Genomic DNA, 15692 nt, shown 5'->3' on the forward strand with positions numbered 1-15692 from the left:
TTCCCATTTGTGGACCGTCCCGTCCCTCGTGACTCCGAACCAAACACTATCAAATTTGGGACCGTCCCGCCCCGTCCCGTCCCGTCCCCGGTACCAAACACACCCAAAGCTCCCCACCACCAAAAAATCCCCCAATTTCCTTCGTGCCGCAAGAGGAGCGCGTTTTTGCGGCGGCGGCGATGTCGGGGCGCGGCAAGGGCGGCAAGGGCCTGGGCAAGGGCGGCGCCAAGCGCCACCGGAAGGTGCTCCGCGACAACATCCAGGGGATCACGAAGCCGGCGATCCGGAGGCTGGCCCGTAGGGGCGGCGTGAAGCGCATCTCGGGGCTCATCTACGAGGAGACCCGCGGCGTCCTCAAGATCTTCCTCGAGAACGTCATCCGCGACGCAGTCACCTACACCGAGCACGCCAGGCGCAAGACCGTCACCGCCATGGACGTCGTCTACGCGCTCAAGCGCCAGGGCCGCACCCTCTACGGATTCGGCGGCTAGGCCGGGGCGCCTCTCCTTCGATCCCCGTGCGTTTTCTGGGTTGTTGCCGTGTGTGGTTAGGGATGTTACCATCTCTTGTTACGGAATTAGCCTATGTCGGCTTCTGTGGTAGGAGTAGTAGTATTGCTGCAATTGTTGCCTTTCTGAATGTAATCTTATCTTTCTGAAATGAAGGAATGCGTACTGGTCAACATGTATGAGGATTGAACATACCTGCAGCAAAGAAATGATAGTAATCATGTTGCAAATTTGTGCTTGGTCGGATCTTATCCTGAAGAAAGGAAATCGTTCAGGAATCAACATGCCTTATGGCTGAGTTTTGGAAGGCAGTGAAAACCTGAAGCCGCCTCCTGTCGAGTTGCTATCTTTCTTCTTATGTTAAAAAATGCAAAATAATTCGTCTTTTCACGTGTTATTATGGTTCTGTTGGTTGCTTCAGTTCTCATGTTCACTGAACTTTGAACCATTGCCCAGTGCCGCTGTTCGTCTCTGATAACTCTTGCTATTGATCTTGCATTCTGAGAAAACTTGCATCTGATAAAGCAGTCCTGCTGTTTGCTGCAGTAACCGAAAAGGTTCAGATTGTATGGTGAGCAGGTGTCAATGGGAAAAACAGAATTCCCGGTTGTGCACCGTATGGGCCACTGACCCAGCCAGACGCGCGTACCATCACGTTTGTTCGGCCCGGGGGGCCGAGGGGTGCTCCAATCGCAAAACGTTCGGCCCAGTAGCCGTAGGCCCACCTATCTGGTTATAAACGCGAAGCTGAAGCCGGAAAATAAGTGCGTTGAGCAGTGCTAACACACCGCCCACACCCACGACTGCGCCCTGATGCACGCCTAAAATTGAAAATGTTACAAACAGCTATCTATTTCACTGAAACCAAGAAAAAAATGCAGTCACATTCTTAACTGTAGGATCACCCATTGCGATTTTGCCGATTTGGACTCTGGACTGCTATCATCTTAAGTTCAGCAAAAGTGATAACGAGCAGCCATATTTGGGGTTTGTGGCTTCCTGTTTTGTGGCATAGTAGTGGAGCAATGGTAGGAAGTAGATAGAGGTTTCATAATCCTTGAAAAGGTATATATCTTTGAAGTGACAAAAGAAAAAACTTTTCTAACAATGTGGTGATAATCTTTTAATTAGCTTCAGTGGGTCACATCTACAGTACTACTCAAGTTGAAAAGTTATTGAAACTAAAAATCTCAAACCCGATTAAAAGAAAAGGTGCTTCATAAATTTTGAGCCGAGTTGATGATATCAGGTGGAAATAAAAGACTTTCCAGCGGAAAGAACCAGAGAGAAAGAAGAAGAAAAAAAAGGTGTTGTATGGGTGACGCTCCCTTTGGTTTGGCTTTCTGGGTCCTATGACTTGAAAAAAACCAGAAGCCAAACCAAAGGGGTTGGGATACTTCTTGCCTTCAGAGAAATCTAATTACGTGCAGTTCATTTTTCACAACAGGGGAGGAGGTGCTTTCTGGAGCTTTGGCTTTCACAAGTTGAAAGAAATTACCCACTGCCACTGGTTATGTTGTACCGGTTCATTTTTTTTCCTTGTCTCCTTCACCTGCCGGCTCTCCCCTATCCGGCACCGCTCCTCCTCTCCCAGCGGCGGCACCCCTCCTCCTCTCCTGGCGGCGGCGATCCTCCTCTCCCGGCGGCGGCACCCCCTCTGGCGGACGTGGTCGCGATCGGCGGTGTCCGGGGAGGGCTCGCGGTCGAAGGGCTGGTCGTTGTCGGCGCGGCGATGCTTGAGCTCGCGCCACATCTGGAGGAGCGAGGGTGGCGTGGTGGGCTGCAGGCGTGGCAATGGCGTGACGGGCGAGGAGAGGAGGAAGGAGGGGTCGAGGGTGGAGACGTGATGTAGGACTGACCCAATCTTCCGATAGGTATGGGGGTAATTCGATTGGTAGATAACTCGATGTTGATGATCCGAGCTTCTAATTAGACATGATTCGAATCCTTGCAACCGCTACACTGCTGCTCCGTTGGTTATCAACCAAGAACAACTCGATTGACCTCGCCAAGAAGGCTTTCTCTACAAGCGAATCAAAGAACACAAGCAAGAAAGTATAAACACGCAATCTGAAATTGCAAATATGTCTGAAGTGAAGATAAATATGGGTTCAAGCTCTCAATTCGAAAGGACTAATTGACACAGTCGAGAAGAACAAGAACAGGGGCCCTGGATCACTGTAAGAGGACTTGTCACCACAGTTACAATTGATAACTATCCCATTCTCTGTTTATGGCTACTCCTCTACTGATATTCTATAACAATTGAGTGACCTCCTTGAGTGTTTTCTCCATAAGATCTCCTCCTGCACACATTTGAACAAACTCCTGGTATTTTTGGGTTAGTGAAAAATAGAATGTATGCAACAACACATCACCTGAGAATCCAAGCTTAGATCCTTATTCGAGTAGTCTGTTAAATCTATTCCAAGCTTGATCTATTCCTTCATCTTCTACTTGCACGAACATGATCACTTCCTTTTGAAGGTTTTGAACTTTGCTTGTAGAGAAAAATCTCCCACAGAACTTTATCATTAGTGTCTCCTAATTCCCCTTCGCATTGAAAGAAGCTTCTGCATACCATCATTTTGCTTCACCTGCAAGTGAAAACGGGAACAGATTCCACTTGAACCAAGCTGGTGGAATTCCTTCTTGTTGTAGCGTGTTGCAAAGCATCATGAATCGCTCAATGTGTCTCTATGGATTATCAGTCTCCACTCCTTGAAAAGGATTGCTCTTAGCCACATAGATCATTCCTTTATTCAGATCGTACTCCTTGGCTACAAGTACTAAGTCAGATTTCTGCATGTCAAATTGATTGGTTAATGGGATTGCATAGTCCCTCAGCCACTTTTCTCCTTCCTCCTTGTAGTGATTGATCAGAACCATATAGAGACAAAAACAAAAATAAAGATTTTCTTTTTTAGAGAAAAATTTAGATTTTAGAGGTTAACAAAAATTAATACAAATTTAAACATAGCAAAATTGACTTGTTCCCCGGCAAAGACGTCAGAAAAGCTTGTTGACGGTAGTTAGCACGTCAAATTATGAACCGCAAGCGCACGGATCAGTTGTAGGTTTTCCCTTAGGGATTCCCCCAAGGTTTATCAATCCACAGAATAAGGGATTTGCACACTTAACTCAGTACTAATATATGTAGCCGAAAGCTCTTTATATAGGATATTATTATGCTAACAAAACAACTAAGCAATCTAGATTAAGATGGATAAAGAGTAAGGGTTGTGAACAAGATATATTAAACACTTGTCCTAGGGATCTAGGATCACTTGTAGATGCAATCTCCATGCATGAATAAATTAGATCTAGGTGTTATCGTGAGTGGTTATGAACCATGCCCAATAGTTTCCCACCCGCAATACTATCACTACACAGGGGTACTCAACTATCGGAACATAAGAACACGTCAAGATGATTATTCTAGGTAAGCAAATAAGCAACCCAAAGCAGCGCTAGCCAGCCTTTACATGAAAGAGCATCATCAAGATATGACTAATAACAAAACAAATCTTAACCAACGGTTCGGCGATTACAAATAGAGATCTCCATACAACCCCGAGGACAAACAGAGGTATTAGCCCATGATCTTACACATGTTGACAAATTTTGGGGTAAAGGACGCCCTGTAGATCAACTGGACCGAAGATGACGATGAATGAAGGCAGAGAAGACCCAGGCCGATTTTCCTGGGCACCTCTGAACCGATCGGCTCAGGGGGTTTTCTCCTCCCCTGGTGCTCCTTTTCGCATGGCCTCCTCTAGATCCAATCTTCTCTCCGTTTTTCCTATTTGTGGCGGCGGTGGATGTTGTTTGTGTGGTGATTTCCTCTCCTTTCCAACTCTCCCTCCTTGAAGTCCATGAGGGCATATTTATAGTCTCCAATAGGTGGCAGCTCTGGGTCAATGTCGGTGAAAAAACCCTAGAGATCATCGTAGACTTCACGCTGAAGAAATGGTAGGTCGATCGGGCCTTGTATAGGCCAGGCCGATCAGCCCAGAGGGTCCCAGGCCGATTGGCCTGGGCCCATTCCCAGCTCTTCTTGTCCTCTCCTTCCTCGTGTTGGCTTCCCTCGATGATCCATGTCCAAATATCCATTAAGCTCTTTATACAAACCTCCTTGATTATGTCGTATTTCCTGCCAAAATACAATATGCTCCAAAATATAACACATATGCAATAATGGGGTTATTTCAGGTACCAAGTGGTAGGTTAGTGTAAGAATAAGCATGAAAATACTAGTTAAATAGAACTAAAAGTGTGTCAATAATGAGCATCAACAAAGGTCGACGCTAAGGGGAAGCAGCCGTCGGACGCCGACATCAATGCCGGGGAGGAGGATGCCTTCCCCGAGCCCCAGGACTGCCTCATGATCTTCGGTGGCTCTGACTTCTATGGGGGCCTCAAGTGAAAAAACACAGCTAGGCAGGTATTAAGCACGGATCCCATCATTCCGACTTACCTAAAGTGGTCGGACACAGCTATCATCTTTGACAGAACGGACCACCCCGACCACTTCAGGGCACCGAGGAGGTTCCCCCTCGTGGTGGCCCCGATCATCACGAACTCCCGCCTGTCCAACATCCTCATGTATGGGGGTTCTGGCCTCAACATCATGTATATTGCCACCTTGGATGACATGAAGATCCCAAGGTCGGAGCTCCAACCAAATGGGATGCCTTTCCACAGGGTCATCCCGGGGAAGCAGGTGGTCCCACTGGGGCAGATCAACCTTCCCGTCAGGTTCGGAACCCGGTCCAACTTCCGCATGGAGATCTTAACCTTTGAGGTGGTAGACTTCGTGAGGTCTTACCACGTGATCTTCAGGAAGCCATGCTACGCAAAGTTCATGGTGATCCCAAACTACACCTACCTCAAGCTCAAGATCCCCGGACCCCGCGGTGTGATCACGGTCAGTGCCAAACATGAGTTCGTGCTTCTCTGCGATGTGGAGAACTGTGAGCTGGCGACATAGACCATCTGCTCCCTTGAGTTCTTTGAGATCCAGTAGATCACGCAGGGGGTTGCCCCGAACTCCAGTAAGACCTCGACCTCGGGGGCCTTCAAGCCCACGGAGGACACCAAGGTGGTCCAGATCAACCCCGAGGACTCCAACAAGGTCGTGTGGATTAGTACCATGCTGTCCCACAAATAGGAAGGTGAGGTCATCAACTTACTATGTGAAAATTAGGACATCTTCACATAGAAGCCCTCTGACATGTTGGGAATCCCGAGGGAGGTCGCCGAGCATGCCCTCAACATCAGGCTGGATGCCTGGCCTATCCAGAAATGCCTGTGCTGCTTCAACGATGAGAAGCGGAAGGTCATTGGTGAAGAGATCAGTCGGCTCCTAGCAGCCGGGTTCATCAAGGAGGTCTTCCACCTCGAGTGGCTGGCCAACCCCATGCCGGTGAAGAAGAAGAATGGCTCCTGGTGCATGTGTGTGAATTATACGAGCCTAAACAAGGCATGCCCCAAGGTATTGTATCCTTTCCCCTGCATCGATCAGGTGGTCGATTCAACCACATGATGTGAAGTCCTGTGCTTCCTCGATGCCTACTCTGGCTACCACCAGATCGCAATGAAGGAGTCTGACCAGCTCGCGATCTCCTTCATCACCCCATTCAGCGCATACTGCTACGTCACGATGCCGTTCGGATTCAAGAACACGGGCTCCACGTACCAGAGATGCATGCACCGCTGCCTCAACCACCTGGTCGGGAGCACCGTGGAGGTATACATCGACGACATCGTCGTCAAGTCCCTCAAGATGGGATATCTTGTGCAAGTCGAGACAAAGTGGAAATATTGAACAAGTATGGCATGATTCATGATGATGAAGCTCAAGAAGATGAATATTGTATTTATGTGTTGATCTCGAGTGTAGGTATGCCTATCAAGAGGGATGCATCACATGGTCATTTGACAAAGTCTTAGTGCTCAAGTTTCCTATGTGAGTTGATGAGAGATACAAAAGCCATACGTACATACTCTGTCAAGTCAGGCAGTGGCAAAATCGGAAGCTCCGATTTGAAAACAGGAAGTTCTAGTTTTGGGTGCCACGTGTCTCTAATGGCTAGTTGGTTTGAAAAAAGGAAGGTTCCGGTTTTGTGAAACTGGTAGTTCCGGTTTTGGTCTGAGATCCCAACGACTAGTTTTTGAGGGGTGATGTATTTATATCTCACACCCTCCGCAGTTGTTGGCTACTGCTTCTGAGGTTGCTTGTGTGCTTCCTGCCTGTTCTAAGCTAAACTAAAGCCAAAATAACTCTCCCCAACCCCTCTTTGTAAGGTTGAGTGATCTTTGTTAGATCTTGTGAGTTGGGTAGTAGAGAGGAGCCATTCGTGAGCATTAGTAGAGCACCAAATTCCTTGAACACTGGTTTGTCTTGTCAAGTTTCAAGTGAAGCATTTGTTACTCTTGGAGGTGTGCCTCCTATATGGCTAGGCATCGGCCGGGAACTCCCAAGGTGTGGTGAGCCACGAGATAACTTGTGCAAGTCGAGCTTCGCCTCCAAAAGGGAAGAAGCTAACTAGTGAAGCGGGGAAAGGGTTGACTGCAACCCGGCTTCTTTGGAAGCACCCAACGGAGACGTAGGATTCGCCTTGGGTGAATTTGAACTTCGGTGAAAGAAATCCTTGGGTCTCCTTGATGGTTTTCTTACATTTGCTTTTCACTTGTGTTCATTGTTAAAACTTGTGAACTTGGTTGATCTACTCGGGTGTTAGTGTTTGTGGAGTGCAGGAACTTTGTGTGCCTACTGAAGAACATCCTTTGAGCTCCTACACTAAGTTTGGTTTCATCTCAAGCTCACTAATCACTCTGAGGTTTGGGGTTCTCTCTCCCCGTGCTAAAACCGAAGGTTCCGGTTTCTGGCAGAGAGAGTTTTATTCCGCTACAAAAGTGCTTACTCTCCTATCCCAGAATTTTCCATAGATTTCTTTGGAAATTCCGTAAGTTGCGGAATTTCCGAAAATATCTCCGGAAATACCGGAAGTCCCTAATAAATTTGTTTTAAGTTGCAATTATTCAGGGTACGCCTATTCAACCCGCCCCCTCTAGGTGACATCAAGATCCTTTCAATACTTCATCAGCAAAGTACTGTCTAACACCAAGGTACATTACCCCAAAATCCAAATGATGATCTATGCGATCCTCATCGCGAAGCGCAAGCTCCTTCACTACTTTGAGAGCCACCCGATCATGGTGGTAATGTCGGCACCGCTCAGGGAGATCATCTAGAAACACGATGCCTTGAGCCATGTGGCCAAGTAGGCAACGAAGCTCATGGGCTACCACATTGACTACATCCCGAGGACCGCAATCAAGTCGCAGATCCTGGCTGACTTCGTCGCAGAGTAGACTGAAACCCAGGCCCTCCCGCCGCTGACTAGTCACGAGTATTGGATGATGTACTTTGACGGGTCATTCATGGTAGCGGGTGCGGGGGCTGGAGTAGTGTTGACCTCACCAAAGGGGTACCACCTCGAGTACGCGATCCGCCTCCACTTCCCCACCACCAACAATGTGGTGGAATACGAGGCCATCATCCATGGCCTCAAGATCGCCTTCGTTGGGCGCCTGCTGCCTCTACATCAGGGGCGACTCAGAGCTAGTCGTCAACTAGGTCATGAAGGAGGCTTCTTGCGGTGACGAGAAGATGGTCGCCTATTGCAATGAGGTGTGGAAGCTCGAGGAGAAGTTCAACAGCCTCGAGCTCCACCACATCCTTAGGCGCGACAACCTCGCCGCCGACTTCCTAGCTAAGCTCACGTCAAGCCGGGAGCACGACCCATTGGGGGTCTTTGTCAACGACCCCTACAAGCCATCAACAAGCCTGCCAAGACGCCCAACCTTCCACTGGGCTTAGGCGGCCCAGTTCCAACCTCGGAGTCGACTTCGGGGAACAGGCAAGCCCTCGCTGACCATGAGCTCACGGTGCTTGAGCCAGATTGGACCATGCTGTACCTCGACTACCTCTTGCGGGACACCCTTCCTGACGAGACCATCGAGGCACGCTACCTCACCAGATGCGCGAAGGCCTTCGTGGTCATCGGGGAAGAGCTCTACAAGCGCAGCCCATCTGGTATCCTCTAGGGGCGGGAGGAGATCCACGCCGGCATTTGCAGTCACCATGTGGCTCCTTGATCGCTCATGAGCAAAGCCTTTCGCTAGGGCTTCTACTGGCGCACCGCGATGGCGGACGCCCAACACATTGTCCCCACCTGTGAAGGATGCTAGTACTACACGTGATAGATGCACATGCTGGCTCAAGAGCTGCTGACCATCCCCATCACGTGGGCTTTCGCAGTGTGGGACCTTGATCTAGTCGGGCCCTTCAAGAGAGTGCCCAGGGGCTACACCCACCTCCTCGTGGCGGTGGATAAATTCACCAAATGGATCGAGGCAAAGCCCATCACCAAGGTCATGTCCGTGGAAGCCGTCGAGTTCTTCCTCGACATCGTCTACCACATTCAGGTTGACTGGGCTTCATTACCAATACGGCACATAGTTCATGGGGAGAAAATTTCTGCGTTTCTACGATGACTACCACATTCGAGTTGATTGGGCCTCTGTAGCCCACCCCCGCACCAACGGGCAGGTCGAGCGGGCCAATGGCATGGTCTTGCACGGCCTCAAGCCTCGCATCTTCGATAAGCTCAAGAAGTTCACGGGGCAGTGGGCCGAAGAGGTGCCTGCAATGCTTTGGAGCCTAAGAATGACCCCGAACAGGTCTACAGGCTTCACACCCTTCTTCATGGTGTATGGCACCGAAGTCGTCCTCCCAACCGACCTCGACTACGAGATGCCCCAAGTCAAGGCGTACGATGAGTTTCACACCCAGTTTTAAGGACAAAACCGAGTGCATTGAATACATGTGCGCCAGGATCAAGTTACACACATGTATGACATAAGTGAATAACAAAGACAGTGCCAAATCAAGTAAAGAGAGTATTAACCATTATTACATGACTAAAAGTCTCAATAAAACACAAGTCTAATTTATCACGCAGCAGACTTTGAAGGTAGCGACGACACCACAGGCAGCTGATTGAAGAACCGTATGCCTAGAACTCCTCAAAGTCATCTAGGTACTCCTCCAGATTGTCTTGGTCTGAACAACGGTTTTGCAAGGGTGAGGACAGTTATGGTTAGTACTCAACAAGTCGTGGGGAATAGTGTAGTTAAGTCCAATCAAGGTATGGCTAGGGCTTAACCAACATCAGCTTTTAATTTAGTTGGTCAAATTTTATTAGCAGTTAACTAAGTCAGTACGCCCTAGCTGGGGCAGCTTGTTGTGTAGTGTTGTCGTGGTGAGGTGCCTCTTGGCGATCCAGGAGGAGGAGGACGATGACGACATTAGCAAGAGAGCTGCCATTGTGCCAGCTTGGGAGATGATGACGTTGGAGGGAGGACGGAGCGCCGGTGACGGATGTAACAGAGAGGCGGGAGGTGAAGCGGATGAAGCTCCGTGCTGCCACCGCTATCGACATGTTTGATGAAATGCCAGAGGGAGAGAGAGAGGAAGATACTCGACAATGATGCGGTTTTCAAAAAAATATACTCTTATTTGTAAGTTATTTTTAGAAACACTTATTAGACACACTTCTAGACTGTTTCAAGGGAGAACAACATTACCAAATTTGAAGTGGGTGTGCCCGAAAATAATATATGATCACCACCCAAACGACAAATCCAAGCTAACGAACAGGCCAATTTTTCCGCATTAGCCCAAAGCTGATGAGCCAACTACTACCCACAGGCTACTGCCCAAGAAAAGTAGAGCGAATGGGGCGGCCCATCCATCACCAGCTCACCACCGCATTGCAGTGCCAAACCCAAAATTTTCCATTTCCCACCACCGCCACCAGCCTGCCACCCAGAAGGCCAGAAAGCAAAATTTTTCCATGGGATCTCCGATTCCCCGCATGCCCCACCTCCCAAAAGCCAAAACCCCAAATCGCCTGCCCCCTCCGCGATCCAACCCCTCCACCAATAGGAGCCAAGTCCTCTCCATCCAACGGCTCACACCACCCCTCCCACCACTCACACGAATCGCTCCTCATCCGATGCCTCCCAGCTCCTCTCCCACCTCTATATCACCCTCCCCTACCCATCCCCATCCAGCTCCATCAGATTCCAAGCCTCCTCCCAAAACAAAAAAAAATTCCCTAATTTTGACGAGTGCGAGAGAGAGCGGAAGAGGAGGCCGACAACGGCGATGTTGGGGCGTGGCAAGGTGTGGCGGAACCGCCTTAATTAACTTAGCTAAAGCACAATTAAGTCGCCTGACATGCGCTCTTGTGCTTTAATCAAGTTAACTCGGCAGTCAGTTGGATTTCATCCGATAAAACCACTGATCAGGACCGAGAAAAGCAGAGCTCACACAAAGGTGAGTGGTTCCAGAGAGTACAACAGATCATCCAACTTTAAACAAGTTCATCAATTTATTACAACACTGTTTCGAAAATCAGAGTTTTACAGAGTCCATAAGCAGTGGAAACAATAAACCAGCGGAAGCTAGCGCCGGGGTCGGATGTCACTGATGAGGCTGATCATGACATCACTGATCCCTATCCTTGCCGTCCGAGGAGGGATCTCACTCGACCGTCCACCCAGGAGGAAGCTGGGGAGGCCAAGTGCCACAAGCAGCAAACTCAGGAGCTTCAACATCACCTGAAAGAAATTGCCACAACAAGGCTGAGCGACTACGCTCAACAAGACTTAACCGACCGGTGGGAACTACTCCACCAACTTCTAGACATGCAAGGCTCCTTGGCTGATGGGTTTGTTTTGCCCAAAAGCGACTACAATAGGTCCTTACTTTCAATATTTTAGCTTCCAGTTCTAGGTTCATTTTACCAAACTAAGTTAGCAGCTCTACTAGACAAGCAAAAGTTTCCAAGCAAATTATGACAAGCATCCGGGTTAACATAACAATCAAGTTCCATTCTTACTCGGTGTAGCATAGTGATCAAGCAGTCCCAAACTGTGAGAGGCAGACGAATCGATTCGAATTTTCTTAACCATGCATGGTGAACCTAATCTCACGACATCCGCGCACCACAGAGGGTCGCTTCCCTTGTTGGCCGTCCCCATCAATCCCCTGACCCATGTCGGGCCCACTTCTCTTGGTACAAGGCTCCACAGACCCGACCTCTACCATTCTGTGACCGCACTTGTCACCACATGCGGCCGCAAGGGAAAACTCTATTCCAGAGACAATGGATCGAACCGCTCACATCCTGGTTCAATCAGGTACTAGGCTTCCCCATCCCATACTAGGTATGAGATTAGTACTTTCAAACACTTGATCACGAACACCAACACTTTCCGACCTTAAACAATTTCAAGTAGACAGACGGGGCCATCCACCGACCACCAAAATAGTTCACAAGGCCCTACCCCGTCCATCGTCCTTATAGTTGTAACAAAAGGAGAACAAACAACTCCTCTAACTCGCGAGTGACAGGGAATCACTCAACTTTTATCGAGTCCTGTTAAGCACTGCAACTACTCGGCCTATCATACTAGTGTTCAGATCAAGGGAACTAAGTCATGCATCTATGGTTTCAAACAACTCCTGTAACATAAATGCACATACATACAAAAGAAGGCATGCGCAAGTTTAGAAAGACTGGGTTATGCTCCGAGGCTTGCCTTCAAGCGGGGTGGAGGCGAACTAGCCTTCTGCGTGCTCGGCTTCGGCTCCTATAGGCAGCAGCTCGGCTACAACTCCTTCTTCTAGCACCAGGTGTAGCTCGTAGGTGCCGTGAGCGAGGTTCAGCTCTACACGAAATGCAAATGCAAGGGTCAAACACTTAGACGGTTATTTCAACAACACTTGCAAGATTTAGCCCAAAAACTGTAGCAAATTTACAGGGAAGGTGTGAAACCTATTTTATTGGATTCTACTCGGAAAGAGGATTCCAACCCAAGTGATTTCACATTTTCTAATTTTTCCTCGATTTAAGATGAATTTCCCAAGCTTCTGTTGATTTAGAGTAAGATAAAAGAGTCAGATTGGGAAAAACTTACGATTTGACCCTTAAACATATGGAATAACTGTACCAGGGTCCTCAAACTTAACATAGAGAAGTTCCTGAAATTTTACACAGATATCCTTGGTCAAAAGAAAAGTCACAACTGAGCCCTCGGGCGAGGTGGATAAGGGTCGGGCGAGACGGACAAGGGTCGGGCAAAACAGGCAGGGTCGGGCGAGATGGACAAGGGTCGGGCGAAACAGGCAGGGTCGGGAGGAAGCAAGCTCAGGCGGAACGATGAAAGGCGTTAAGGCTCGGGCGGCGGCGAGGTCTGGCAGTGCTCTGGTGGCGCAGTGCTTCTTGTGGACAACAAGTAAGCTCTAGCATAGCGCGAAGGAAGCAAGCGGCTGGTGGGGTTGGAAAGGCGGGTGTTGAGCGGAGAGGGAGAGTTCCTCAAAGAGCTTATGCGGCAGCGCTTGAGCACGAAACAGAGGAGGGTGCGACAAGGGCAAAGATGGCAAAGGGAACTTCGGTAAGAGGCTCTGGTACCCTTTTTATAGCTGCGCGGAAGTGAACGAGCTCGAGCGGCGCGAGGATAAGATCTAGAGAGAATGGAGTGCTCTGCCTTGGCGGCGATTGGTCGGCGTCTCCATTGGCCGGTGAAGCGGAGCTCCGGGGACGGATCTTACGGTATTGGGCACTGAAGACAACGCTAGGCAGGCGCGGTTTTGCTGGACGGAAGGACTGGTGAGGTCGAGCGCGTGCCTGGTCGCGTCAAGCGCCGAATTGGGTACGGCGACTCGGTATTGGCGGATAGGAGGGAGAGAGGAACACTGCAGGCGAAGGCGCTGCAGGCAAGGTGACAGGGCGAGCGATGCGACGCGAGCATGCACGTACTAGCGGCTCTGCCGCGGCACACGACTGGCGAGGTGGGGGAAAAGGAGTTGTCACTGCCTGCGCGGTGGATGGCGATGGCGGTATTATCACGGGGCGCGCGCGTGGGCAGCGCGACTGAGGTACGACGGAAAAGCCGGAAGGCGTTGGGGTGCGGCCGGGGATCCTGGTGAGAAGATACGTGTGGGAGTTGAGGCGGACTGGTGCGGCAGTAGCCAATCTTCGGTCGCAGCGGCGGTAGGGCACCTGGCGCGGCTGGCAAGGTCTCGGGCGAGACGAGACGGGGCAGAGAAGTTGGCAGGGCGCTCCAGCGTGCGATTGGGGAGGAGGCGCGATGATCCATCAAGTCGCGGCCGGCAACTGGGCGAGGCGGCGCTCACCGATGAGGTCACACCACGTGGCGGTGGCGCTCTGAAACAGGGTGCACGCGCGCTCTGGCACTCTTGGCCCGAGAGATCCGCGGGATCCTTTTCTGGGTCCATTTTCCAGCCTCTTGATCTCCCAATTTCCGAACTACACCACTTTGACTCCCTTAACAAGAGTTGTAGAACACCAGCCAAGGTCCAACTTTTGTAATTGGATTGAGTTCAAAGATGTAGTGGATTCGGAGATCCAAAGCTCCAAAGTTCAGAAGAACACTGGTTTCAGAACTTAGAGAAAACGATGGTTTGTTGGGTTTCAGGGGTCGGGGCTGAATTGAGTTGCAGATTTGGGAACCTTCGGAGGCAAATTGGATTAAGGTCCAATTAACAAAGCTAAAGTAGGGACTTCATTCTTCAACTTTTATAAAGAGTTTTCTTGGCATCCTGCTCAATTTTCCAAAGATAAACCCTCCCTAAGGCGCTAGGTTGGGTTGAAAACCAGACTTAGCTGATATATCTCAAGAAAAGCTGAGTCAACCAGATTAGGGAACTTGTCTTAAGATTAAACTCGGCTGATTTAAATCTAGGTCATTACACAAGGGTGGAAATGGCCTGGGCAAGGGTGGTGCCAAGCGCCACCGGAAGGTGCTCCACGACAACATCCAGGGGATCACCATGCCGGCGATCCGGAGGCTTGCCAGGAGGGATAGCGTGAAGCATATCTCGAGACTCATCTACGAGGAGACCGTGGCATGCTCAAGATCTTCCTCAAGAACGTCATGCCATGGACGTCACTGCCATGGACGTCGTTTACGCGCTCAAGCGACAGGGCAGCACCCTCTACGGATTAGGCAACTAGGCCAGGGCATCGAGTCCTGCCGGGGGGTTCCACTTCCTTGGGAGTTCGTGGATGGCGCCACCTATGATTAGGGATGCTTCGTTCTTTAGTTATCTAATGAATAGTGCCGTGGTGGTAGGAGTTGTGGTGTTGCAGTTATGGGTTACTGCCCCTCTGGATGTATTGGAGATTTATTGGTGGATTTAACAGGAATTTTGGATCTGAAGTAAGAAAGGGAAGAATGTGAAAAGTAACATTGGGGGAAAACTGAATGCATCGATACTCTCAATCTTTCTTAGGTACTCCATCTAATCTCTTTCCTGTTTTTACATCTTGGTCCCTAACCCTAACCATATTTACAACATACCCCAACACTCCCCCTCAAGATGGGGCAAAGACATCATATAGACCCATCTTGCTACTAAATGAAGAGAAAGTCTTTTCAAGAAACCCTTTCGTCAAAATATCAGCCACCTGGCTAGTTGATTTTACATAAGGTAGGCAGATAATTCCTATATCTAACTTCTCCTTAATAAAGTGACGATCGATCTCGATATGCTTGGTTCTTTCATGATGAACATGATTGTTATCTATATCAATAGCCCCTTTGTTGTCGCAGTATAGCATCAAGGGTCCACTCTTAAACAATCTCAGTTCAGTTAGAAGAATCTGCAGCCACAACAGCTCACACACACCAGAGCCATAGCATGAAACTCTGCCTCCATCGTAGACCGTGCTACCACAGTTTGCTTTTTTACTTCGCCATGCAACTAGATTACCTCCAAAGGTACAACACCTAGAAGTTGATCGTCTATCATCCAAAGAACCAACCCAATCAGTATCGGTATAGCATTCAACTTGTAGGCTTCCTTGTTTAGTGTATAAAAGACCCCTCCCCGGGCTACGCTTAAGATACCTCAAAATGCGATAGACAACATCCATATGAGATGATTTGGGATCATGCATAAATTGACTCACCACATTTACTGCAAAGGCAATATTAGGTCGAGTGTGAGATATATATATATATATAAGTATTCCAACCAGTCTCTGGTAACATTCTTTATCCATTGGAGTACCAACATCTTTA

General features: G+C 49.1%; 2 protein-coding genes and 1 pseudogene across 2 annotated transcripts; all 3 read left to right on the forward strand.

The window, feature by feature from the left end:
- Positions 1–73: 73 nt before the first annotated feature.
- On the forward strand, positions 74–739 carry LOC101754267 (histone H4). The gene has a single exon (XM_004956862.2). The coding sequence runs from the start codon at positions 180–182 to the stop codon at positions 489–491; it is 312 nt and encodes a 103-aa protein (XP_004956919.1). The 5' UTR covers positions 74–179; the 3' UTR covers positions 492–739.
- Positions 740–8483: 7744 nt separating this feature from the next.
- LOC106804161 lies at positions 8484–9375 on the forward strand. Its single transcript, XM_014804706.1, has 3 exons — positions 8484–8610; positions 8836–9002; positions 9037–9375. Exons 1-3 carry the CDS (start codon positions 8484–8486, stop codon positions 9373–9375), a joined length of 633 nt encoding a protein of 210 aa, XP_014660192.1.
- A 1371-nt stretch (positions 9376–10746) lies between these two features.
- Positions 10747–14623, forward strand: LOC101753870 (annotated as a pseudogene).
- The last annotated feature ends 1069 nt before the right edge of the window (positions 14624–15692 follow it).

Source organism: Setaria italica, chromosome II (assembly GCF_000263155.2).
Source record: "Setaria italica strain Yugu1 chromosome II, Setaria_italica_v2.0, whole genome shotgun sequence".
NCBI lineage: Eukaryota > Viridiplantae > Streptophyta > Magnoliopsida > Poales > Poaceae > Setaria > Setaria italica.

Excerpts from the sequence above, each read along its gene's own strand:
- LOC101754267 (XM_004956862.2), top strand. The coding sequence starts at position 180 with ATGTCGGGGCGCGGCAAGGGCGGCAAGGGCCTGGGCAAGGGCGGCGCC.
- LOC106804161 (XM_014804706.1), top strand. The coding sequence starts at position 8,484 with ATGCTGTACCTCGACTACCTCTTGCGGGACACCCTTCCTGACGAGACC. Across the intron at positions 8,611-8,835 it reads CTACAAGCGCAGCCCATCTG|TGTGGGACCTTGATCTAGTC; the intron begins GTATCCTCTAGG and ends GGGCTTTCGCAG. Across the intron at positions 9,003-9,036 it reads ACATCGTCTACCACATTCAG|TTCATGGGGAGAAAATTTCT; the intron begins GTTGACTGGGCT and ends TACGGCACATAG.